The 21,122-nt window shown below is 44.5% G+C and overlaps 1 protein-coding gene across 1 annotated transcript in view; it reads right to left on the bottom strand.

Annotated features, from left to right (window-relative positions):
• The window catches only part of LOC122559238 (collagen alpha-1(VII) chain-like), a 247,948-nt gene that overhangs the window by 32,340 nt on the left and 194,486 nt on the right, over positions 1-21,122 (bottom strand). The window contains exons 38-46 of the mRNA XM_087994572.1: positions 19,356-19,409; positions 17,474-17,542; positions 15,812-15,925; positions 11,801-11,827; positions 10,435-10,488; positions 10,267-10,338; positions 7,904-7,963; positions 4,233-4,268; positions 2,562-2,606 (exon numbers count right to left, since the gene is read on the bottom strand). Coding sequence (XP_087850698.1) covers positions 2,562-2,606; positions 4,233-4,268; positions 7,904-7,963; positions 10,267-10,338; positions 10,435-10,488; positions 11,801-11,827; positions 15,812-15,925; positions 17,474-17,542; positions 19,356-19,409 — 531 coding nt within the window. The remainder of the gene's footprint in view (positions 1-2,561; positions 2,607-4,232; positions 4,269-7,903; positions 7,964-10,266; positions 10,339-10,434; positions 10,489-11,800; positions 11,828-15,811; positions 15,926-17,473; positions 17,543-19,355; positions 19,410-21,122) is intronic.

A 21,122-nucleotide genomic window follows, 5' to 3' on the forward strand; every position in this document is an offset into this window, starting at 1 on the left:
CAGGACTCGTCTATTTTGCCAATTAATTAACAACCTGGGAGACCCATTAGAAGGGCAGATAGACAGTCTGGCCCTATTCCTTCACCTGCTTTGAAATAGTTGGATGCTTCTGACCTGCTGTGTCTTTCCAGAACCACACTCTCAACTTTGATATAGTCAGCGTTTGCCTCGCTGTAATGTTGGACACCATGCTTTTGTAGTCAACCATCACCCTAGGCACAGCAAATGGTGCAGCAATAACAACAACTACTTCTATTTAACATCATAAAAGGTTCTGGATGCAGGTTTGCTCGCTGAGCTGGAAGGTTCATTTTCAGACGTTGCGTCACTGTAGTAGGTAACATCTTCTGTGAGCCTCTGGACAAAGCACTGCTGATGATTCCTCCTTTCTATTTACATGTTTGGGTTGGTGATGTCATTTCTTGTGGTGATGTCATTTCTTATGGTGATGTCATTTCCTGTGGTGATATCACCACAGGAAATGACATCACCAACCCAAACATATAAATAGAAAGCAGGAATCACCAGCAGTGCTTTGTCCAGAGGCTCACAGAAGTTGTTACCTAGTATGGTGACAAAACGTCTGAAAATGAACTTGCCAGCTCAGTGAGCAAATCTACATCCAGAACCTCAATCTGAGCTACAAATCTTCTCAAAAATCGCTATCATAAAAGTTGTTGAGATGCCTCAGAGAAGTGACATTAACAAACCAACTGAAATGCAGTAGGAGATACTGACCTGGAAATTACATGCCCCGATCAGCTATGTTTTTGGTTGGGGAATATAAGAAGGGTGACTGCCCACTGTCGAGCTGAGGCCTGTGATATTCAGGGTGGGCAGGTGCTGACATCAGCAGCCTGCCATTACATACAATACAGAGAATGAACAGAAATTGCTGGAAAAAGCTCAGCAGGTCTGGCAGCATCTGTGGAGAGAAATCAGAGTTAATGTTTCGTGTCCTCTGAGGAAGGGTCACCGGACCTGAACTGTTAACTCTGATTTCTCTCCACAGATGCTGCCAACCTGTGAGCTCTTCCGGCACCTTCTGTTTTTGCTTGTTATCACATAGTCTGCTATTAGACAATGGAAAAAGTGAGGACTGCAAATGCTGGGGATCAGAGCTTAAAAATTTGTTGCTGGAAAAGCACAGCAGGTCAGGCAACATCCAAGGAGAAGAAGGGCTTATGCCCGAAACGTCGATTCTCCTTCTCCTTTGATGCTGCCTGACCTGCTGCGCTTTTCAGGCAACACATTTTTATGCTATTACACAATCCACTATTAGCCACTAACAGACCTCATTAGTAGCTGTTCACCCTCCTAACCAGAACATTATCCATGCCTTTGTCTGTCCAACTGCTCTTCTCTTTCTTTGGGCATTATTCCCACCTATCGTTAACTCCTTCCCCCAAACCCCCCCACCCCACTCAATCTCCTGCATATAAACTGACATTTTCCTCGCTACCATCTGTACTGAGGAAGGGTCGCTCGATTAAAAATGTTAACTCCGATTTCTCTCCACAGATGCTGTCAGACCTGAGCTTTTCCAGCAATTTCTGTTTTTGTTTCTGATTTATAGCATCAGCGGTTCTTTCAGTTTTTAATCAAATGTCAATTAAGATGGTTAATAATCTCAAAAGCGTAAGAGCTTTGAATATTACGCTGCCGTTGCCAACACGTGGTTAGCATGGGCAACCAGGTGACAGTGGTGTCTTTGACTTGAAGGAGCTTAAAACTGCGTGAAGGATAGAATCTCTCTCTGTGGTGCCCACTGATGGTCACCTCCACCAGCCCCCCCACCACCCTGAGAAAATAGCACTCATTCCTTCCTACTCGTTCTCTAAAACCCCTATTCCCCCCTTGCTAAATATCCAAGAACCAACACTCCCTCCCACACCTGTCCCCTCCACAAACCCAAAGCTCTCCCAACAGGGGTCTGGAATCCATGGGATTCCCTACATGGACCTGCCTGCAGTTCCATCAGTATCCACTGCTGAGCTCTGGCGCTGTCGGGTCTGTTGGACTATGGAAATTTGGTATGGAGAGAGGGTCCCACTAGGGGCTCATTGGTATGGGGCAGAGCTCCAAATAACGCACTTTTCTTCTGGGGCAAAGTAGGGAACACTTTGACATTAAGCTATAGAGACTTCTCCTCCCATTTGTCACAGCTGGCTGTATCCATGTCCCAAAGATAATGCCTCAATTGCGAGACCAAGTTCATCATTTGACCTGAACATTTGATCTAAAGACTTCCATTTACCTATTCATTCAGGAGATGCAACAAGGCAATATCCTGGGGAAGGCTATGATGAGCCACCTTCTTCAATCATTGCAGTCCGTGATGTGCAGAGGCATCTACAATGTCTTAGGAAAGCAGTTCCTTGATGTCAACACAACAACAGCGAAGGAAGAGCGAAAATCAGGACGGTGTGTGCCTCCGCTGAGCTCCGAGTCATGGGAAGCTCTTGAAGAAGACTTGGCGAGTTGCCGAAGTGAATTTTTACAAATCTGAGCACGGTAACTTCCTGATAAAAGGATTATAAGGGTTGGTAGCATTCACTTACCCGGGATCCCGGCAAACCAGTCTCCCCCGGCTGACCTCGGTCTCCCTGTCCATCAAAACATAAAAACAAGATGTCCCGTTAATTACCCACCTTGATCAATAACTCCTTCACTGTTACATTCACCTGTCTCCCTCATTCTTTCCCTGACAGTCTGAGATACCTGCAACAAATCAGGCTTATATTTTCCAAAAAAAACCAAAACTCTGCTCTCAGGGTATTAAGCTGACCTATTTAATTGAAAGCATTTACCTGGTCCCCACCACCCTATTGCTTAATCATTCAGATAAAGGAATCCCCTGTATCCCACAATCACCTTGGACCAACCAGGCTGCTCTCTGATTAGAGAGAGACACACAAATGGTGGTGGTGATTGAACCTGGGGATCACCACACCTCAGGCAAGGGGTGGGGTTGAGAAGGAGAGTTCTTCATAGTAACCTTAGTTGGTGTGGACACTGAATCCATGCTGTTAGCATCACTCTTTGACATAGACCAGTCAACTGACCTAATGACAATCTGACTGAATCCCTACAGTGTGGAAATAGCCATTTGGCCCAACTTGTCCACACTGACCCTCTGAAGAGTAACCCACCCAGACCCATCCCCTTACCCTATTACTCTACATTTACCCCTGACTAATGCACCTAACCTAAACATCCCTGAACACAATGGGCAATTTAAAATGGCCAATTCACCTAACCTGCACATTTTTGGACTGTGGGAGGAAACCAGAGCAGCTGGAGGATATCCACGCAGACAAGGGGAAAATTTGCAAACTCCACACGGACAGTCGCCCGAAGTTGGAATTGAACCCAGGTCCCTGGTGCTGTGAGGCAGCAGTGCTAGCCACTGAGTGACCATGTCACCCATGAGATATGAGGTAAGCAGCTGGGTATCCAATCAAATCGCATGAGAATGAGAAACATTCAGAATCTGAACAGGAAGTGTCAGTTTGAATATTTAATTCACTGTCCAATCAAATACAGAAAGCAAAATGAAGAAACAGAATGAAAAATTGGATTAAGAGAGCGAGAAAGAAGAAAACCAAAAATAAATTCTGCTTTTAAGAATCTCAAATAATAATTAAAATAATTAATACTGAAAGAATGAGGTTCTGCATTAGATTATTAGAATTTATTGAGCTTCAAAGGATACTCATACTATATTGCACAAGATCAAACAATTTAATGAGTTTATTTGCTACCTACTTCAGTCATTTTAAGTTGACCAGTGCTGAGTCTCTCTGTTAGATACTGAAAATGTGTAGCTTCTGATGGAGCAGAACATCGCAGACAGAATATTCAGATTTACAGGTTAATAGACAGATGTTACTGTTCAATTTCTACATAAATCATGGTTAAGGGTAATTGCCTCAACTGCATTTCCAGTAGAAAATCAGAAGCTGTTGTGATGAGAAGGACCTTGTGGGGTCGGTGTCTCCCCCGACTTATTATTTTTTACCAAACACAACACACTCATTCTCATTAATGTGCTCCTAAACCAGCCCCCGCCCCTCCTCCCCCCATCACCATATACAACATTCTTTCCAATCCCTACTTGCAAGGGAGTAACATGAGATGCTACCCAGTCTGGTGAAGAAAGAGCAAATCAAGTTTAATGTCAACTGAAAAATTACAAAAAAAGGGTAACACCGTAATCCTGAAACACTTGCCTTGTCACCCTGTTCACCCTGAGATCCTCTGGGTCCCTGAAAAAGTGAAGAGATTAACAATAAATCATTAAAATATTTAGGTATGTGTCACACTTCAGATGTTGCATATGCACACTGCCACGTTGCATGTTTTTTCTAATATAAAACATTAAAGAATGTTCTTGTTTGTTTATTCTGACCTCAAATTGACTTGATACCTTCCCTAAAAACAGATAGGCTCTAACCGACCCTAGGAAGTACAGGCATTTGGGTCTTGTTATCACACAGGGAGGGAGTGAGGATTGCACATCCTGGAGCTCAGAGTCGAGAGCGTGGTACTGGGAAAGCACAGCAGGTCAGGCAGCATCCAAGGAGCAGGAAAATCGACGTTTCGGCATAAGGGCTTATTGCTCGAAATGTCAATTCTCCTACTCCTCGGATGCTAACTGACCTGCTGTGCTTTTCCAGCATCACACTCTCAATTCACACAGGGAGGTGTAGGTTATATCTAGGAACAAATTACTTTGTACATTTTACAGTATAATGGCTAATGGTACATCCAACATCTCACACTGAACAATTTCACAGGAGAGGGATTATTCTCATGTTCATGGACTTGCCTGGATTTTACCACCACAGATCAGGTCCCTTGCACCCCAGCCCCACTGCATTGATGCATATTATGGCGTTGGTTTGGCAGTTCACCGTCAACCCATCAATGTCTGACAATACGTGATGAGGGGTTTAGATAGAGTTAATGGTAGGTGTCTTTTCTCGAGTTGGGAAATTTCAGGATGACTAGGGGGCACGTTACTAAGGTGAGAGGAGAGAGATTTAAAAATGATATGAGGGGCAAATGTTTACACAGAGAGTGGTTCATGTGTGGAATGGACTTCTGGAGAAAGTGGTGGATGTGGGCACAATTATAGCATTTAAAAGACATTAATTACATGACTAGGAAAGGTATAGAGGGATAAGGAACAGGAGCAGGCAGGTGGGACTAGTTTAGTTTGGGACTGTGGTCAGCACGGACTGGTTGGACCGAAGGGTCTGTTTCTGTGCTATACGAATGGGGGTGAAACATGGGCATACAGGGGGAATCAGATAAATACAATTTCTAGGCTACTGGGCTCAAGAAATGGGCAACAAGACTGCAACTTTTCATTGCTAAAGCCACCTCACATCCGTTGTACAGGAAAAACACCAGGAGTAATTTATCCCAGGTATGACGTGGCTCAAGTATGGATGAAAAGGCCTACAATGGGACCAACGCTGTTCGCAAGGTTTTCTTTTCGTGCACAGAACTCTGAGGTACAACAACAGTTAGATGGTCACCATTCAACTGGCTTTTAAATTACAATGATTTTATTAAATTCAAATTTCACTATCTGCTAAGATGAAATTTGTACCCATGCCCCAAAACATCAGGGTTACCAGATTACTAATCCAGGGCCATTAACACTGCGTCACTGCCCCCTCCTGCATCTGCTGTCTTTGACTTTCCCAGTGGTAGAGGTCATGGGTTTGGAAGGTGCAGTCAAAAGAATCTTGGTGAGTTGTGGCATTGCATCTTTCAGATGGTACACATTCCAGCTACTGTGCGTCGGTGGTGAAGGAACTGAACGATGAAAATGGTGGATGGGATGTCAAAACGCAGGCTGCTTTACCCTGTGTTGTTGCGGTTGTACCCAACCAGGCAAGTGGGGACTATTCCATCACACTCCTGACTTGTGCCTTATAGATGGTGGACAAGCTTCAGGATCCGTGCACATACAGTTTTGGTCACAGAACTGTATGTGCACAGGATAGATATTATTAAATTGGCGAGGATGCCAAAAAAGATTTACCAGAATGTTACCAGGACCAGAGAGTTTGAGTTAAAGGGAGAGGCTGGGACTTTTTTCACTGAAGCATGGGAGTTTGTGGGGTGACCTTATAGAGGTTTATAAAAACATGAAGGGCATAGATAAGGTGAAGAGCAAAGGTCTTTTCCCTCGGGGTGAGGGAGCTCAAAACCAGAGGGCATATTTTTAAGGTGAGAGGAGAAAGATTTTAAAAGATTTCAGGAGCACACAGAGGATGATTCATATGTGGAATGAACTGCCAGAGGAAGTGGTAGTGCAGATATAGTTGCAATATTTTAAAAGATATTTGGACAGGTACATGAATAGGAAAGGTTTAGAGGGATATGGACCAAGCATAAGTAAATGGGATTAATTTAATTTGGGAAAATTAGTCACATGGACATGTTGGACCGAAGGGTCTGTTTCCGTGCTGCATGAATCAGGGGGTGAGTTACTTGCTGTAGAATTTCCCGCCTCTGTGGTATGGCTTGTTTCTGGTCGATGGTTAACCCACAGTTTAACTCTGTCTTACAGCCATGTGGTAAGATGAAGCTACAGTATCCCTGCAGTGCAGGAAGAGGCCATTTGGCCACTGAGTCTGTACTGACCCTCCAAAGAGCATCCCAAGCAGATGCACCACCACCCTTACTATCCATGTAACCCTGAATTTACCATAGCTAACAAATGTAGCTGACACATCCCCAGACACTGTGGGCAATTTAGCATGGCTCACCTACCTGATCTGTACTTTTTTGGACCATGGGAGGAAATTGGAGCACCCAGCAGAATCCCCACACTTACAGGGAGAATGTGCAAACTCCACACAGTCACTCAAGGTTGGGATTGAACCCAGGTCCCTGGCACTACGAGGGCAGCAGTGATGACCACTGAGCCACCATGTCATTTATACATAAAACTAATGTTTTCCGTATCAAATTAGAATCCTTTAAATATTCTTTAAATAAATTTGTGGGTAGCACAGTGGTTAGCACTGCTGCCTCACAGTGCCAGAGACCCGGGTTCAATTCCTGCCTCAGGCAACTGTGTGGGGTTTGCACATTCTCCCCATGTCTGTGTGGGTTTCCTCCTACAATCCAAAGATGTGCAGGTTAGGTGAATTGGTCATTCTAAATTGCCCGTAGTGTTAGGTGAAGGGGTAAATGTAGGGGAATGGGTCTGGGTGGGTTGCTCTTCGGAAGGTCGGTGTGGACTTGTTGGGCCGAAGGGCCTGTTTCTACACTGTAAGTAATCTAATCTAATCAAAAATTCTTCGCAGTGCAACAAAACCACGAATGTTACAAATGCAACCGCCACTCGCGAGGAATGGTCAACACAGTGTAAAACAGATACATGGGCAAGGAAGAGGAAGCCCCAAGGTTCACTCTCAGGAATCAAGTAATCCATAGGCCTGCCTCTAGATGAAACAACACAGCCAGTCCTCCCTCATATCAATACACACTGACACTGAAGGATATTAACTCCATTGGGACCATGTTCCGACACTGGGACAGGCAAAACAAAGACAAGCTCAGGAATTCCTGGAAGCCTTGTATCTATCCATTGGTTCCACACACAAACATGTTGAAGTAGACCCCATCTGCAGACCACGACTGTACAAAACCAGAAGCAGAACCTCCCACACTACAGACAGAACCGTGTAAGTTCATGGCAGATCACAATGACAGTACTTCATCCAGAGGCTACACAGCACTGAAGATGTCACCCAGGAGGGAGACAAAACGTCTGCAAGAAAATCAACCAGGATTACAAACCAACCGACATCTTTCTCCATAGAGTTAACAAAGCTGTTAGTCCAGTTAGTTTGTTGAGATTTGCAATGGCACTAACCCGGTCACCTGGTTCTCCTTGGCGCCCTGGTGGTCCTGAGAAACCTTCACCTGCAGTGCCCTGGAAACACAGAAAGAAAATTTCAGAACCCATTTTCAGAAATACTTTTTTTTCTAGGTGTCCTCGCAATTGCAGTACAGCTGTGTCAATATTTCCAGCCATAACGCTATGGTACACCAACTTAATCTAAGTAATTTCACCAGCATCATCGCTCCCCAGTCCTGTGAACCAGATTCCAAAGTATTAGCAGGGAAGAAGACAAGTTAATGGATTCATGATCACAAGTCATGGTTTTTAAAAGTTTTCTTCTGCTGTTAGGGAAATAAAAGGATGTTGGGAACATACATTCTACTCTCTTAGACTGTACAGTGCATAGATATAGCCAACAACAACAAAGGTGGCATTAATTCTGTCAACACCAACATGGCAAATGGTGAAATTCTAATTCAATAAAAATCTAGTATTAATAAAGAGCTAGCTTAATGATGACTGACGCCCTTTAGGGAAGGGAACTCAACATCTTCACCCAGCATGGTCTACATGTGCCTTCAGACCCAGAGAAACATGGTTGACTCTTAGCACCCTCTGGATGATTAGTGATGGCAACTAATGCTGGCTTAGACAATGTTGGGCAACCGGGTGGCTCAGTGGCTATCAGTGCTGCCTCACAATGCTAGGAACCCAGGTTCGATCTCGGGCGACTGTGTGAAGTTTTCACATTCTCCCCGTTTCTGTGTGAGTTTCCTTCCACAGTCCAAAGATGTGCAGGTTAGGGTGAATTGATCACGCTAAATTGCCCATAGTGTTCAGGGATGTGTGGGTCAGGGGTAAATGCAGACTAATAGGGTAGGGGAATGCATCTGGATGGGTTACTATTCAGATGGTTGGTGTGGACTTGTTGAGCCAAGTGGCTGGTTTCCACACTGTAGGGTCTCTATAAAATTCTATGATGCTCATATCCTACTAACAAATAAACAAAAAGCCTTAATTCTGAGACTGTAGCTTGATAGCACTATTCTGCATCAAATATAATTGATCAGAAAACTCTCCCGATCTCACCACCTCCCAGTGGCTTGTGCTGGATGGATGGGTAGGTTAATTCTCCACCTGTTTGGTAACACTATGACCAGCCACCGACTCCTGAGGTTAGACTCAAACCTAGAGCTTCCGGCTCTGAGGTCAGGATGTCACTCAGTGCACCACAAGACCTTCCCTTCACCAGCTGGCTATTGGGTGACGTGGTGGCTCAGTGGCTAGCACTGCTGCCTCACAGCACCAGGGACCTTGGTGTCTGTGTGGGTTTCTTCTGGGTGCTCCGGTTTCCTCCCACAGTCCAAATATGTGCAGGTTAGGGTGGAATGGCCTAGGGAGTGTTGCTGAACAAAGAGACCTTGGAATGCAGATTCATAGGTCCTTGAAAGTGGAGTCGCAGGTAGATAGGATAGTGAAGAAGGTGTTTGGTATGCTTTCCTTTATTGGTCAGAGTATTGAGTACAGGAGTTGGGACGTCATGTTGCGGCTGTACAGGACATTGGTTAGGCCACTGTTGGAATATTGTGTGCAATTCTGGTCTCCTTCCTATCAGAAAGATATTGTGAAACTTGAAAGGGTTCAGAAAAGATTTACAAGGATGTTGCCACGGTTGGAGGATTTCAGTTGTAGGGAGAAGCTGAACAGGCTGAGGCTGTTTTCCCTGGAGCATCGGAGGCTGAGGGGTGACCTTACAGAGGTTTATAAAATCATGATGGGCATGGATAGGGTAAATAGACAAAGTCTCTTCCCTGGGGAGGGGAGTCCAGAAAGAGATGGCATAGGTTTAGGGTGAGGGGGGAAAGATTAAAAAGAGACCTAAGTGGCAACTTTTTCACCCAGAGGGTGGTACGTGTATGGAATGAGCTGCCAGAGAAAGTAGAGAAGGAAGGGAGAAGTACAACATTTAAGAGGCATTTGGATGGGTATATGAATAGGAAGAGTTTGGAGTGATATGGGCTGGGTGCTGGCAGGTGGGACTAGATTGGGTTAGGATTTCTGATCGGCAAGGAGTTGGACCGAATGGTCAGTTTCCGCACTGTCCATCTCTAGGACTCTAAATTGCCCATAGAGTTCAGAGATGCACAGGCTATGTGGATTAGCAGTGGGAAATGTGGGGTTACAGGGATTGGGGGGGAATGCTGTTTGGAGGGTTGGTGCAGACTCAATGAACCAAATGGTCAAATCTATGATCAAGAATCTAATATTGGTCCTTGACCATCACATTACTGATCCTGTGCCTGATGCCATACAGATATATGAATGTCCTGTCCCTGGTTTATCATTCACTGTTGTTGGCTTTTATGTCAGGAATGAAAGTAATACATTTTTACCTTTTCACCTTTCTGTCCTGTTGGGCCAGGGGGTCCTCTTGGTCCTGGGCTACCAGACTCACCAGGACTTCCCTTCAAAGGAAATACAATATTAGTTCTAATTAATGTCATCAGACACGAGTGGATGTTCCTTCCTGCGGTCAGTCCTCCTCATGTCTCAATACTCACTGGGCGGCCCGGCTCTCCTTTCTGACCTGCTCCATCTACCGATGTTGGAACACCCTGTGGGAAAAGTCAAATTGTCAGTCGGTCACTCCAGTCTGCTTTTCCCTGAAGTTCATTGCTTCCCTCTGCCAATGCTCAACCTCCCTCTTGAGCTGGAAAGGCTAGAGAGTGATCTGCTACTGACCGTTCGTTCAGACCGTTCACCCAGTTGGTGATCTAGGACTTACCCCCCACCAGCAACATCACCTCAAACCTTATCCCTCAAACCTCTCGTAGAGGTGTAAAGACATGATGGTGAGTGGGTGGGAAACAGATCAAGAGAATTTCAGTTTGAATGCCTCTCCCCTGAAACTTCAAGAATGCAGGTCTGGGCTCTTATCTTTGCTATCTCCTCCCTCAGCTGGAAAGAGTTGCAACTTGAATAAGTCAATCATCTGAAAATGAACTTTGCAAGGTCTAGTTATCATTGACCTTGGCAGAAAAGAAGTGTATTGAACAAACTGAATATGCCTTCACCCTCATGAATATGATGCAGGAGATTGGACAAAATAAAAACACAGCATGAACAATTATGAAGTATGAGAAAATTCAAAAACGAGAGAAAGCTCGTTAGAAACATAAAAGCAAATTGTAAGAGTTTCTGTAGGTCTTTAACAGGGAAAAGAGTAAGTAAAGTAAGCATTGGTCCTCGACAGAGTGAGTCTGGGAAGTAGTAATACATTTTTAAAAGTTTCAGAAGAATTAAACAAATATTTTTCACTGTAGAGGACACAAATAATGTCCCACAATCAAGATTTGAAAAGGAGAGAGGGATTTAAAATAATTTCATTCAGCAGGAAATGGGTACTGAGGACATTAGTCAAGTCCCTAGGTCTTGATGAACTTCATCCAAGCTTCTTGAAGAGGTGTCTTTTGAAATAACCGATGCTTTAGTTTTAACTTTTGAAAACACCCACGATACTAGAAAGATCTCATCTGTTAACAAACAGAACTCCTCTATTCAAGGAAGGAAAAAGACAGTAAGCAGGTGCGTACAGGCCAGTCTGCTTACAGCCTGTCATAGCGACGATGTTGGAATCTATTATGAAGTGGTTAAAGCAGGCTACTCAGAAAATCTCAATTAAATCAAACAGATTCAACATGGGTAGGGACCTGGGCCCTGACTGAAGACTGGATTTTACCAGGCCCAGAGAAGAAACAGCTCTAGGACTCAGATAGGAACACAACAGGTTACCCCAAACATTAATGGGCAGAAGGAGAAAACCCCAGGACAAGTCACATCCTTTGAGACTGATGGCCAGAAACGTAAAGAAACAAAGGAAGGAGTAAAATCAGCCGGATATGATGATTGAAAGGAACATTCACTTACTCTCTCACCTGGTTCTCCCTTTTCCCCCTGCAAAAGACAGAGAAAGTCGATCAGAAGAGCTTCCAAATATTTTGCAATGCTATCACGGAGAATTGAACACTCTTCGAAATGTTCTGTTGGAGATTGGAACACTCTTACTGACTTTGATCAAGCTTCAAATGCAAAAACTCTCTTGAAAACTCCAGTTTAAGTTGATTATTCTGTGACATTTAAGCAAGTTGGAGCTCATTAAAAAAATAACACAATTGAGTAAGATCAATGTTGACGTTAATGACAGACGTTAAGTTCACACCATTAATACATTGTCTGAGCTGAAGCCACCTTGGGAATGTTAAAAATCGCCCAACACCAGGTCATAGTCCAACAGGTTTATGTGGAAGCACTAGATTTTGGAGCGCTGTTAGGAGCGGCGGTCCGAAAGCTACTGCTTCCAACTACACCTGTTGGACTATAACCTGGTGTTGTGCGATTTTTAACTCTGTACACCGCTGTCCAACACTGCACCTCCAAATCATCACCTTTAGAATGTAACTTAAAAGGAGTTCTCAAATTAACAGACTAAAGAGCCTAAACCAGCATCTCCCATCCTGAAAGACACAAGACTTCATCTACGTTTGTTTAATATATTATTACAACTCTGTGACACTGTAACCCTTTTGCTATAAATTCTGTCTCTTCGGGTCCTGCTTCACAACCACCTGATGAAAAGGCAATGCTCCAAAAGCTAGTGCTCCCAATTAAACCTGTTGGACTATAGCTTGGTGCTGTGTGATTTTTAACTTTGATGTTAATGATGTGTTATTTGATAACTGCGAGATGTTTTCCTCATCAACGTGTTGAGAGATATTATTAGTCACCTCTAATATAGTTAAGACTTTAACCTGGACATCCTGGTCTCAAGGCAGGGAACACTACCACTGCACTACAAGGATTTCACCTGCTACCTATTAAATAGGTTTAACTCTTTTTTTAAACTTAGAATCCTTACAGTCTGGAACCAGACCATTTGGCCGATTGAATCCATACTGACAAACACCCCAGCCAGACCCTGCATTTCCAATGGCCAATCCACCCAGTCTGCACATCCCTGGACACTATGGACAATTTAGATGGACAATCCATTTAACCTGTGCAGCTTTGGACCGTGAGAGGAAACCGGAGCACCCGGAGGAAACCACAGAGACACCGGGGGAATGTGCAAACTCCACACAGACTGTCGCCCGAGGGTGGAATTCAACCTCAGGTCTCTTGCGCTGTGAGGCAGCAGTGCTAACCACTGAGCCACCCATCCGGAACTTGGTTCCTTTTAGGAGGCCTAATTTAAATTATTACTCAAAATCGGTATAAACAGAGACTTCTGGGCACCAGATGGGCTGAAGAATATTATCACTCCCAGAAAGTGGCACAGGGGGCTGTTGTGCATAATCAACTTCCACAACAACATTTTAATTAAAATTTGAAAGTTTCTTTTACTCATTCGCTAGATGAGGGAGCCACTGGCTGGGCCAACATGAACTGCCTATGCCCTTCTCACCCAGAGGGCAGTGAGAGTCAGCCACATTGGAGTTGGTCAGGTGTCACATGTAGGCCAGACCAGGGAAAAATGACAGTTTCCGTCCCTCAAGGATATTAGTGAACCTAATGGATTTTTCCCAACAATTGACTCTGAATTCAAGGTATTATTGAATTCAAATTTCACCATCTACTACAGTAGGATTTGAACCCAGCTCCCTAGAACAGTGGATTTACAAGCCAGCGATAATACCACTAGGCTATCACCTCCCCTCACATTGAATATCCCTTCAAGAAGTTGCCATCTCTTTATTTCATTGGACGTGGTTAAATTCAGATATTATAAAGAAGGACTGGCTACTAATTTGATTCAAGTAAATTGATTTGCTTTATTTTGGGAGAACATAAAGAGCAACTAAGCACTGTAGTGATAGGATCTCTACCTCTGCTCCAGGAAGCCAGGGTTCAAGTCCCACCTGATCCAGAAGGCTGTTCCTTGGAACAGACTGATTAGAAAATTAACTGTAAAAATGGACCAGGAGCTCTTGTGGTACAATGGCAGTCTCCCTATCTCTGTGTTAGAAGGTTCAAATCCCACCTAACCTGGTGGTACACATCATTGCATTTCTAAACAGATGGATAAGGGAAATAACCATAAGGAGGAACTGGTAGGGTGTGAGGGATAGAAACTTGGAAGTGGATGTAATCTGTGAACGTATCCATTATTAAGAAGCTTCCCTCGAGCATTGAGGGCTGACTGTATAAAGGCTTATAAAATCATTAGGGGCATGGATAAGGTGAATAATCAAGGTCTCTTCCCCCGGGTAGGGAGTCCAAAACTATAGGTTTGAGGTGAGAGGGGAAATATTCACAAGGGGCAACTTTTTCACGCAGAGGGTGGTGCGTGTATGGAATGAGCTGCCAGAGGAAGTGGAGGCTGGTACAATTGCAACATTTAAAAGCAAGTGGATGGGTATCTGAATAGGAAGAATTTCGAGGGATATGAGCCAAGTCCTGGAAAATGGGTCTAGATTAATTTAGAATACCTGGTCAGCATGGAGGAGTTGGACCGAAGGGTCTGTTTCCGTACTGCACAGCTCTACATCACTATGACTCTAACGGTATTCATCTCTCAATTTCAGCAGAGTGGCTTGGGATTGGTGTACGAGCTGAGATTAACTCATGTTGATTTATCTACATGAAAAGGATCAGTGCTCCGAAAACATGTACTTCCAATTAAACCTGTTGGACTATAACCTGGTATTGTGTGATTTTTCAACTTTGTCCACCCCAATCCAACACCAGTACCTCTCCATCATGCAGTTATACTGGCTTTTCTTCACTGTTGTAAAGTGGGTTTGTGTGTGTGAAATAGCAACTCTCAGATCAGGATAACGTGGGAGTATATAAAATCTAGAAACATAGTTCTGCCTGAGATGCCATAGATTTAGATTGTGGCTAATCTATACCTTAACTCCAATGAGCTAATTGTTTTCCATCTCTCTTGACACCCTTTCGCCAAAAAGAAATCTATGGATTCCGACCTTTAACTCTTCAATTGACAACCCCTTTCAACCTCTGCCATTTGGGGCAGAGAATTTGAGGTTTTTGACCACTGCTTTCCTGAAAGGGCAAGCTCTAAGGTTAAGCTTGTCTGCTCTCATTCTTGTTTCTCTACATTTACCCTCTAAGACCTTCTTCACATCTCAACAAGATCAATCCTCAATCTCTGGAAACCAAGCATTGCTACTGGTTAACGAAGAACTCCTTAGAAATCACATTTTTGGTCATTTTGTGCCCATCTCAGAGGGCAGATGGACTCTTTGCTTATGCAGCAATGAAAGACTCCCTCGATCAGCGTCACGTTGCAACTGTTAGTTGACAGTTTGTGCTCTGATTCCGATTTGAAGAGAGACTGGATTGGTTAGGACAATACTCACTGGAGTTTCGAAGAATGGGGGTGGAGTGGGGTGGGGTCCTTTGAGCTCATAGAAACCTATAAAATTCTGAGAGGACTAGACAGGGTAAACGCAGGATGGCCCTGGGTATACCAGATCAGGCTCAAAGTCTAAGAACACAAGGTAGGCCAATTACTATTGAGATGTGGAGAAAATCCTGTAGAATTCTCTGCCACAGAGTGTTTTCAAGAAGGAAATCCATATCAATAGGTATGAGGTGAAAGTGGGATCAGGGGACTGAATAGGATGACCAGGCATGATCATATTGAGTGACAGAGCAGGTTTAAAGGGCTGAATGGCCTCTTCCTACTGCTATTTCTATGTTTCTATGGACCTTCTGACGCAGAGCTCTTACTATACTTGACACCTAATTTAGAAAACCTCAGAAGAATATTCTTTCAATGCCTCACCTTCAAGAGACCTGGTTATAACTCAGTAATGAATATCAAGCAACTAACCAGAAATTAAAGGGGGTCATGTGGGTGTTTCACATTTGATTCTGAGTTAATTCGACATTTCTCCTGCAAGGTTGCCAACATACCTTGATAGACCTCCCAGGAGGTCCTGGAGGACCGATGGGACCTTGTGGCCCGACTTGACCAGGGAGCCCATTGTCACCTCTTTGTCCAGGAAACCCAGGTGGACCAGGAGCACCCTAAAATAGAGAACCGAAAGAGGAGCTGTCATTGCAGTTCAAAGATTGTCTAACAATTTGCAGGTTGGCTAGCAACAACAATTTTCATTCGCATAGCCCCTCTAACATTGTTAACAGTGCCCCAAGGCGTTTCACGAGAGCATCAGCTGCTAAAATTTGATGTCAAGGCATATTTGGACAGATGACAAAAACTGTTCAAAAAGGTGTGGAGAGATTTTTGGATGGAATTCCAGAACTTGGAAACCAGGCACTGATGGTGGCACATTTAAAACCAGGGATACAGAATTGGGTGAGGGTCAGTTTCTAAGAGGATTGAAGGATTGGAGGAAGTTGCTAACAAGGGTTTCAGAGTGCTGGAGGTTGCAGCTATAGGGAGGTAAGATTCTCAACAACCCAAATAGGATGTTAGTGATGAAAACTCATTAAGAATTTTCCTCAATAGAAAGAACTGACTTCAGGCACTGGACACTCCAATCAGGCAATAGGAGGGTCAGTTATCTCAGTCCTAGGGTGCTGCAAATGTCACAAAGCAAAAGAACAAAATGTCACAACTTACATCGATAGTGATTGGGATCTGATGCAAGTACAAAACATGGGTGGTTGTATTATTTTCATTCAAGGGGAAAAAGTTGTATATTCTTCTTTCAGCTCTGTACCAAACCCCTCCTTCCCGCAAGTCATTGAGTCTTAATTCATAAGGAGATCAAGGATTATGAAGAGAATGAGGTTGAGAAACATGTCGGCCATGATTGAATAGCAGATCAAACTCCATGGGCCAAATGGTATAACTCTGCCACCGTATTCATGATCTTATGGAGCTCTCTCAATGAGATGGTATCTATCTGCAAACAAAAGAGGATGGACAGTGGCCTACAAGTGATCTTTAAGATTGTGAAAGGGTTTGCTGAGATGGATATTAAGATCCTGGGAAGGGAGGAAGTGACATAGTGGTGATGTCACTGGTTAGTAACCCAGAACCCCAAGCTCCTGTTCTGTGGGGCATGGGTTTGAATCCCAACAGGGCAGATGGTGAAGTCTGAGTTCAATAGGGGTTGGGGGAGGAGCCGGAAGAAAGGTGTTGGTCGAGCACTGTCAATCGTAAAATCCCACCTGGGTCACTAACATCGTTTAGGGAAATAAATCCACCATCCTTACCCAGTCTGCCCTACATGTGACTCCAGGCCACATTAGTGCGGCTGACTCTTCACTGTCCTCTGAGCAATAGATGCTAGCCTAATGATCCCATGAATCATTAGAAAGATCAAAGTTAGAGGCCATGATTATAAGATAGTGGCCAATAAATTCAGGGAATTCAGGAGAAACGTTATTTACATAAAATGTGGAACTTGCCAGCATAGGGAGTGGCTCAGATGAAGAGGGTAGATACATCGAAGAGGAAGCTGGGTAAATACAGGAATTTAAAACAAACAGAAGGATATATTGAAGGGTTTTGATGATTTTAAAGTGGGAAGAGACTCATGAGGAGCATTAACACCAAATCAAACACCGACACAGACTCTGGGTAAAGAGTGAAAGTGTGCCACATACTGGATTACCGGGCTCTCCCTTTCTGCCAGGATAGCCTCCACCGGCTGTAACATGTGTAGTAGGTTCACCCTGAAACAAAAAAATGCACAAACATAAATGAAAGAAAGAAGGTGCACTAATATCCGGCCTCCGACATCCCCAAAATGGCCTCATGGCCAATAAATCACCAGAACACTAGATCCTCTCAGAATGGCTCCTTTTTCCACAGAGATCCAGCATGAGATTCAATGGGCCAAACAGCCACCTTCAGTTGCTATAGTTACGTTTTATAAAAATTATAGTGTAAAGCTCTATCCAGACTGTATCTGAGCATTGTATTCAGTTCTGACCACGACAGAAAGGACATACCGAACTTGGATGGGCAGGGTGCCATGCAAATTCCCTGGCATATTAGGATGCGAGAGATAAACTATAATCCTTAAACGATCTGTCCTAAATGTCCTTCCCCATGTGCTTAAACTGTGATGACTTGTCCTGGATTTCCAGATCATCAGGAACATCCTTCCTACCTTTACACTGTCAGAATTTTGTAGGCATCTCTGAGATATTCCTCATTTTTCTAAACTCCGGTGAATATAGTCCTAACCAATCCAGTCTCTCTTCATACATCAGTCCTGCCATCTCAGGGGAGTAAACACCACCATTCACCCTTTAAAGTTGAGTTTCCAATACTTGCTGTCATATTTTCTGCCCACTCCCACTTTAGCCTCTGATCACCCCTCCAAATTACTCCTTTAAAGATCAATGGAAGATCAGTGACAGGCAGATCATCTTCCAGTTGGACAGGCGACATTGAATAATTTCAGATCCTAACCGCTGATTCTGTTTACATCTTTGAACAGCCTGAACTGAGAGTGTTTCTGCTGCTCCCCCACTCTAATACAGACTTTCTCTTCTGTTTCTCGCCCACCCCATCCTCACCCTTTTCTGGATTTGTTCACACCTTTGGCTTATCCAAGTTGTGACGAAGCTGCATTCTGCATTGCCCTGTCGTTGGGTTTGTAAGATTGTATGGGGGGGGGCGGGCGCAAGTAAAATCTTGACTCCCCTTCCCGCCAACTCCAAACCTGCTTGATAATTTACAGGATACAGAACAGGTATCAGGTAGCAGCAGCCAACTGCCAAACCCCCACCAAGCCTTGGGCCTATTGAGACCTTTCAGTTGAACAACTGATGGCCAATTAGGGCCACAAACCATCCATATTTTATCAGTGCTTCAGGGTGAAGTCCACAGTGCCTTGGAAACTTGGCAGTTCCTGCTGCCCAGGCTGGTGTCGGGTAAGTGAGAGGAACCTTCTTTGCACATCCACAGCCCCATCGGTGAAAGCTTGATGAGCAGTACAGTGGCTCAGTGGTTAGCACCGCTGTCTGACAGCGCCAGGGACCCAGGCCTCGGGCGACTGTCTGTGTGGAGTTTGCACATTCTCCCCATGTCTGCGTGGGGTTTCCTCCAGGAACTTCGGTTTCCTCCCACAGTCCAAAGATGTGCAGGTTAGGGTGGATTGGCCATGCTAAATCACCCCATAGTGTCCAGGGATGTGTAGGTTAGATGGGTTAGCCATGTGAAACACAGGGTGGAAGGGCTGGGTTTGGGTGGGATGTTCTTCAGAGCTTGGTGTGGCCTACTCCTGCACTGTAGGGGTTCTTTGAATCTAACCTTGCTACAGAGCATATTTCCTCTGTTATCCATCACCCTGGCCTCTCCAATGCTTTAATATTAATCTGAAAGCATTATTACATACTCAGGTTAAATAAAATCCCAGATTCAGATCAGGATCGAAGGGCCGAATGGCCCCTTCACAAACTCTAATTCACATGTCTGTTTGCTCATTCATTTATTTATGTTTCTCTATGCGCTTTTAAAGGAGGAATGTTTACAGACCTTTTCTCCCTTTTGACCTGGAGGCCCGACTCGTCCTGGTGTTCCAGACTCCCCCTGTGACAAGAAACTAATACTTTAACATCAACAGTGACCAGTATCCTCTTGCAGTCTAGACCACAGGCCCCATACAGATCGGGTACCAGTTAGTTTTTAAAAAAGCTCGCCGTTTACAAACTCAAGACAGTCCAAACATTTACCCTAAGCCAATCAAATATCTTCACTAAAAAAAATCAGAAGTAGTTGGAGAAGTTCAGCAGGTCTGGCAGCATTTGTGGAGAGACGCCAGAGTTAATGTTTCAGAGCCTGAGATGTTAACTCTGATTTATCTCTCAACAGATGCTGCCAGGTGCTGTTTTGCCAGCTGTTTCTGATTTCCAGCATCTGCAGGTTTTTTTTAAAAGTATCTTTGTGGAATGAGTTACTGTAAAAATTGCTCTAGGTAGCGTGCACACAGAAAGCTCCCACAAAAGTAAAGGGATGATGACTGGGCTCTTAATACTGTTCACTGAGACACCTGGGAGAACTCTCCCCATTCACCCTATAATTATATGGTGAGGCTTGTTACACAGCCTCTGGTGGTGTCTTCCAGCTCATTCAGAAAGTTATAGTAATATCAGCCCGGTGGCTCACAGCGCCAGGGCCCAGGTTCGATTCCAGCCTCGGGCGACTCTCAGTGTGGAGTTTGCACGTTCTCCCCGTGTCTGCGTGGGTTTCCTCCCACAGTCCAAAGATGTGCCAGGTGAATTGGCCATGCTAAATTGCCCATTGCGTTAGGTGCATTAGTCAGAGGGAAATGGGTCTGGGTGGGTTACTCCTCGGAGGGTCGGTGTGGACTTGTTGGGCTGTAGGGGAATCTAATCTATCCACATTCCAATCAGGAGGTTGAGATAGTGATCCAATTTCCTTTGTATCACATGGTTGACTCGGAAACCCACTTGTTCTTACCACCTATGCTGCTGTGTGTCAGAAGGGTGCAGACATTGATAGCCAACATGCTTTGGCCACGTTATGAACACACCTTCCCTCTCCTGCAGTGGGACTTTCACCTAGGAACTCCAAACTCAAAAGGTACAGAGACTACCCACTTACACTATAGACTATCTCTATGAGCACAGAGGTCAACAGAGATTGGGTGCTGAGGAGCTGAAGTTCCTCTTTTGGTGGAAAATGGGAGAATATTTGCTTTTCTGTCATGAAGGATCCTCAGGTTAAAGGTGCCACATTCTAAACCAGTTTCAGAGAATGGTGCTGCTCTCTCAGTGGGGCTGGTCCTTTCCTGGACATGGAGGACTGTGACCTGTCTCTGAACAACTGGATGCTGGGACAGGGCTGAGGGGATGGCAGAACCTCCAAGTGTCTCACCTGTCCCAGCTCAGGCACATCCACATTGGTTGGCAGGCAATCAAACCTGGGGTTGGAGAACTCAACACCGTTTGAGGCAGTTCACTTACTAACAGAGAGGAGGGGATCACTTCACACTGAAAGCTTAAAGAGCAGGACAGCATGGTGGCTCAGTGGTTAGCACTGCTGCCTCACAGCGCCAGGGACCCAGGTTAAATTCCAGCCTTGGGTGACTGTCTGTGTGGAGTTTGCAAATTTGCCCTGCAATAGGTAGATGAAGGTAGGAGGTGATGGCAATAGCTCAGATGGAAGGTGGAGCCGATAGGTGGGAAGGAAGTTGGACAGGTCGGACAGGTCAAGGGGGTGCTGCTGAGTTTATATTAGATTAGATTAGATTACTTTACAGTGTGGAAACAGGCCCTTCGG

Source organism: Chiloscyllium plagiosum, unplaced genomic scaffold (assembly GCF_037043375.1).
Source record: "Chiloscyllium plagiosum isolate Xiang-an unplaced genomic scaffold, Cpla_swu_hap1 HiC_scaffold_14, whole genome shotgun sequence".
NCBI lineage: Eukaryota > Metazoa > Chordata > Chondrichthyes > Orectolobiformes > Hemiscylliidae > Chiloscyllium > Chiloscyllium plagiosum.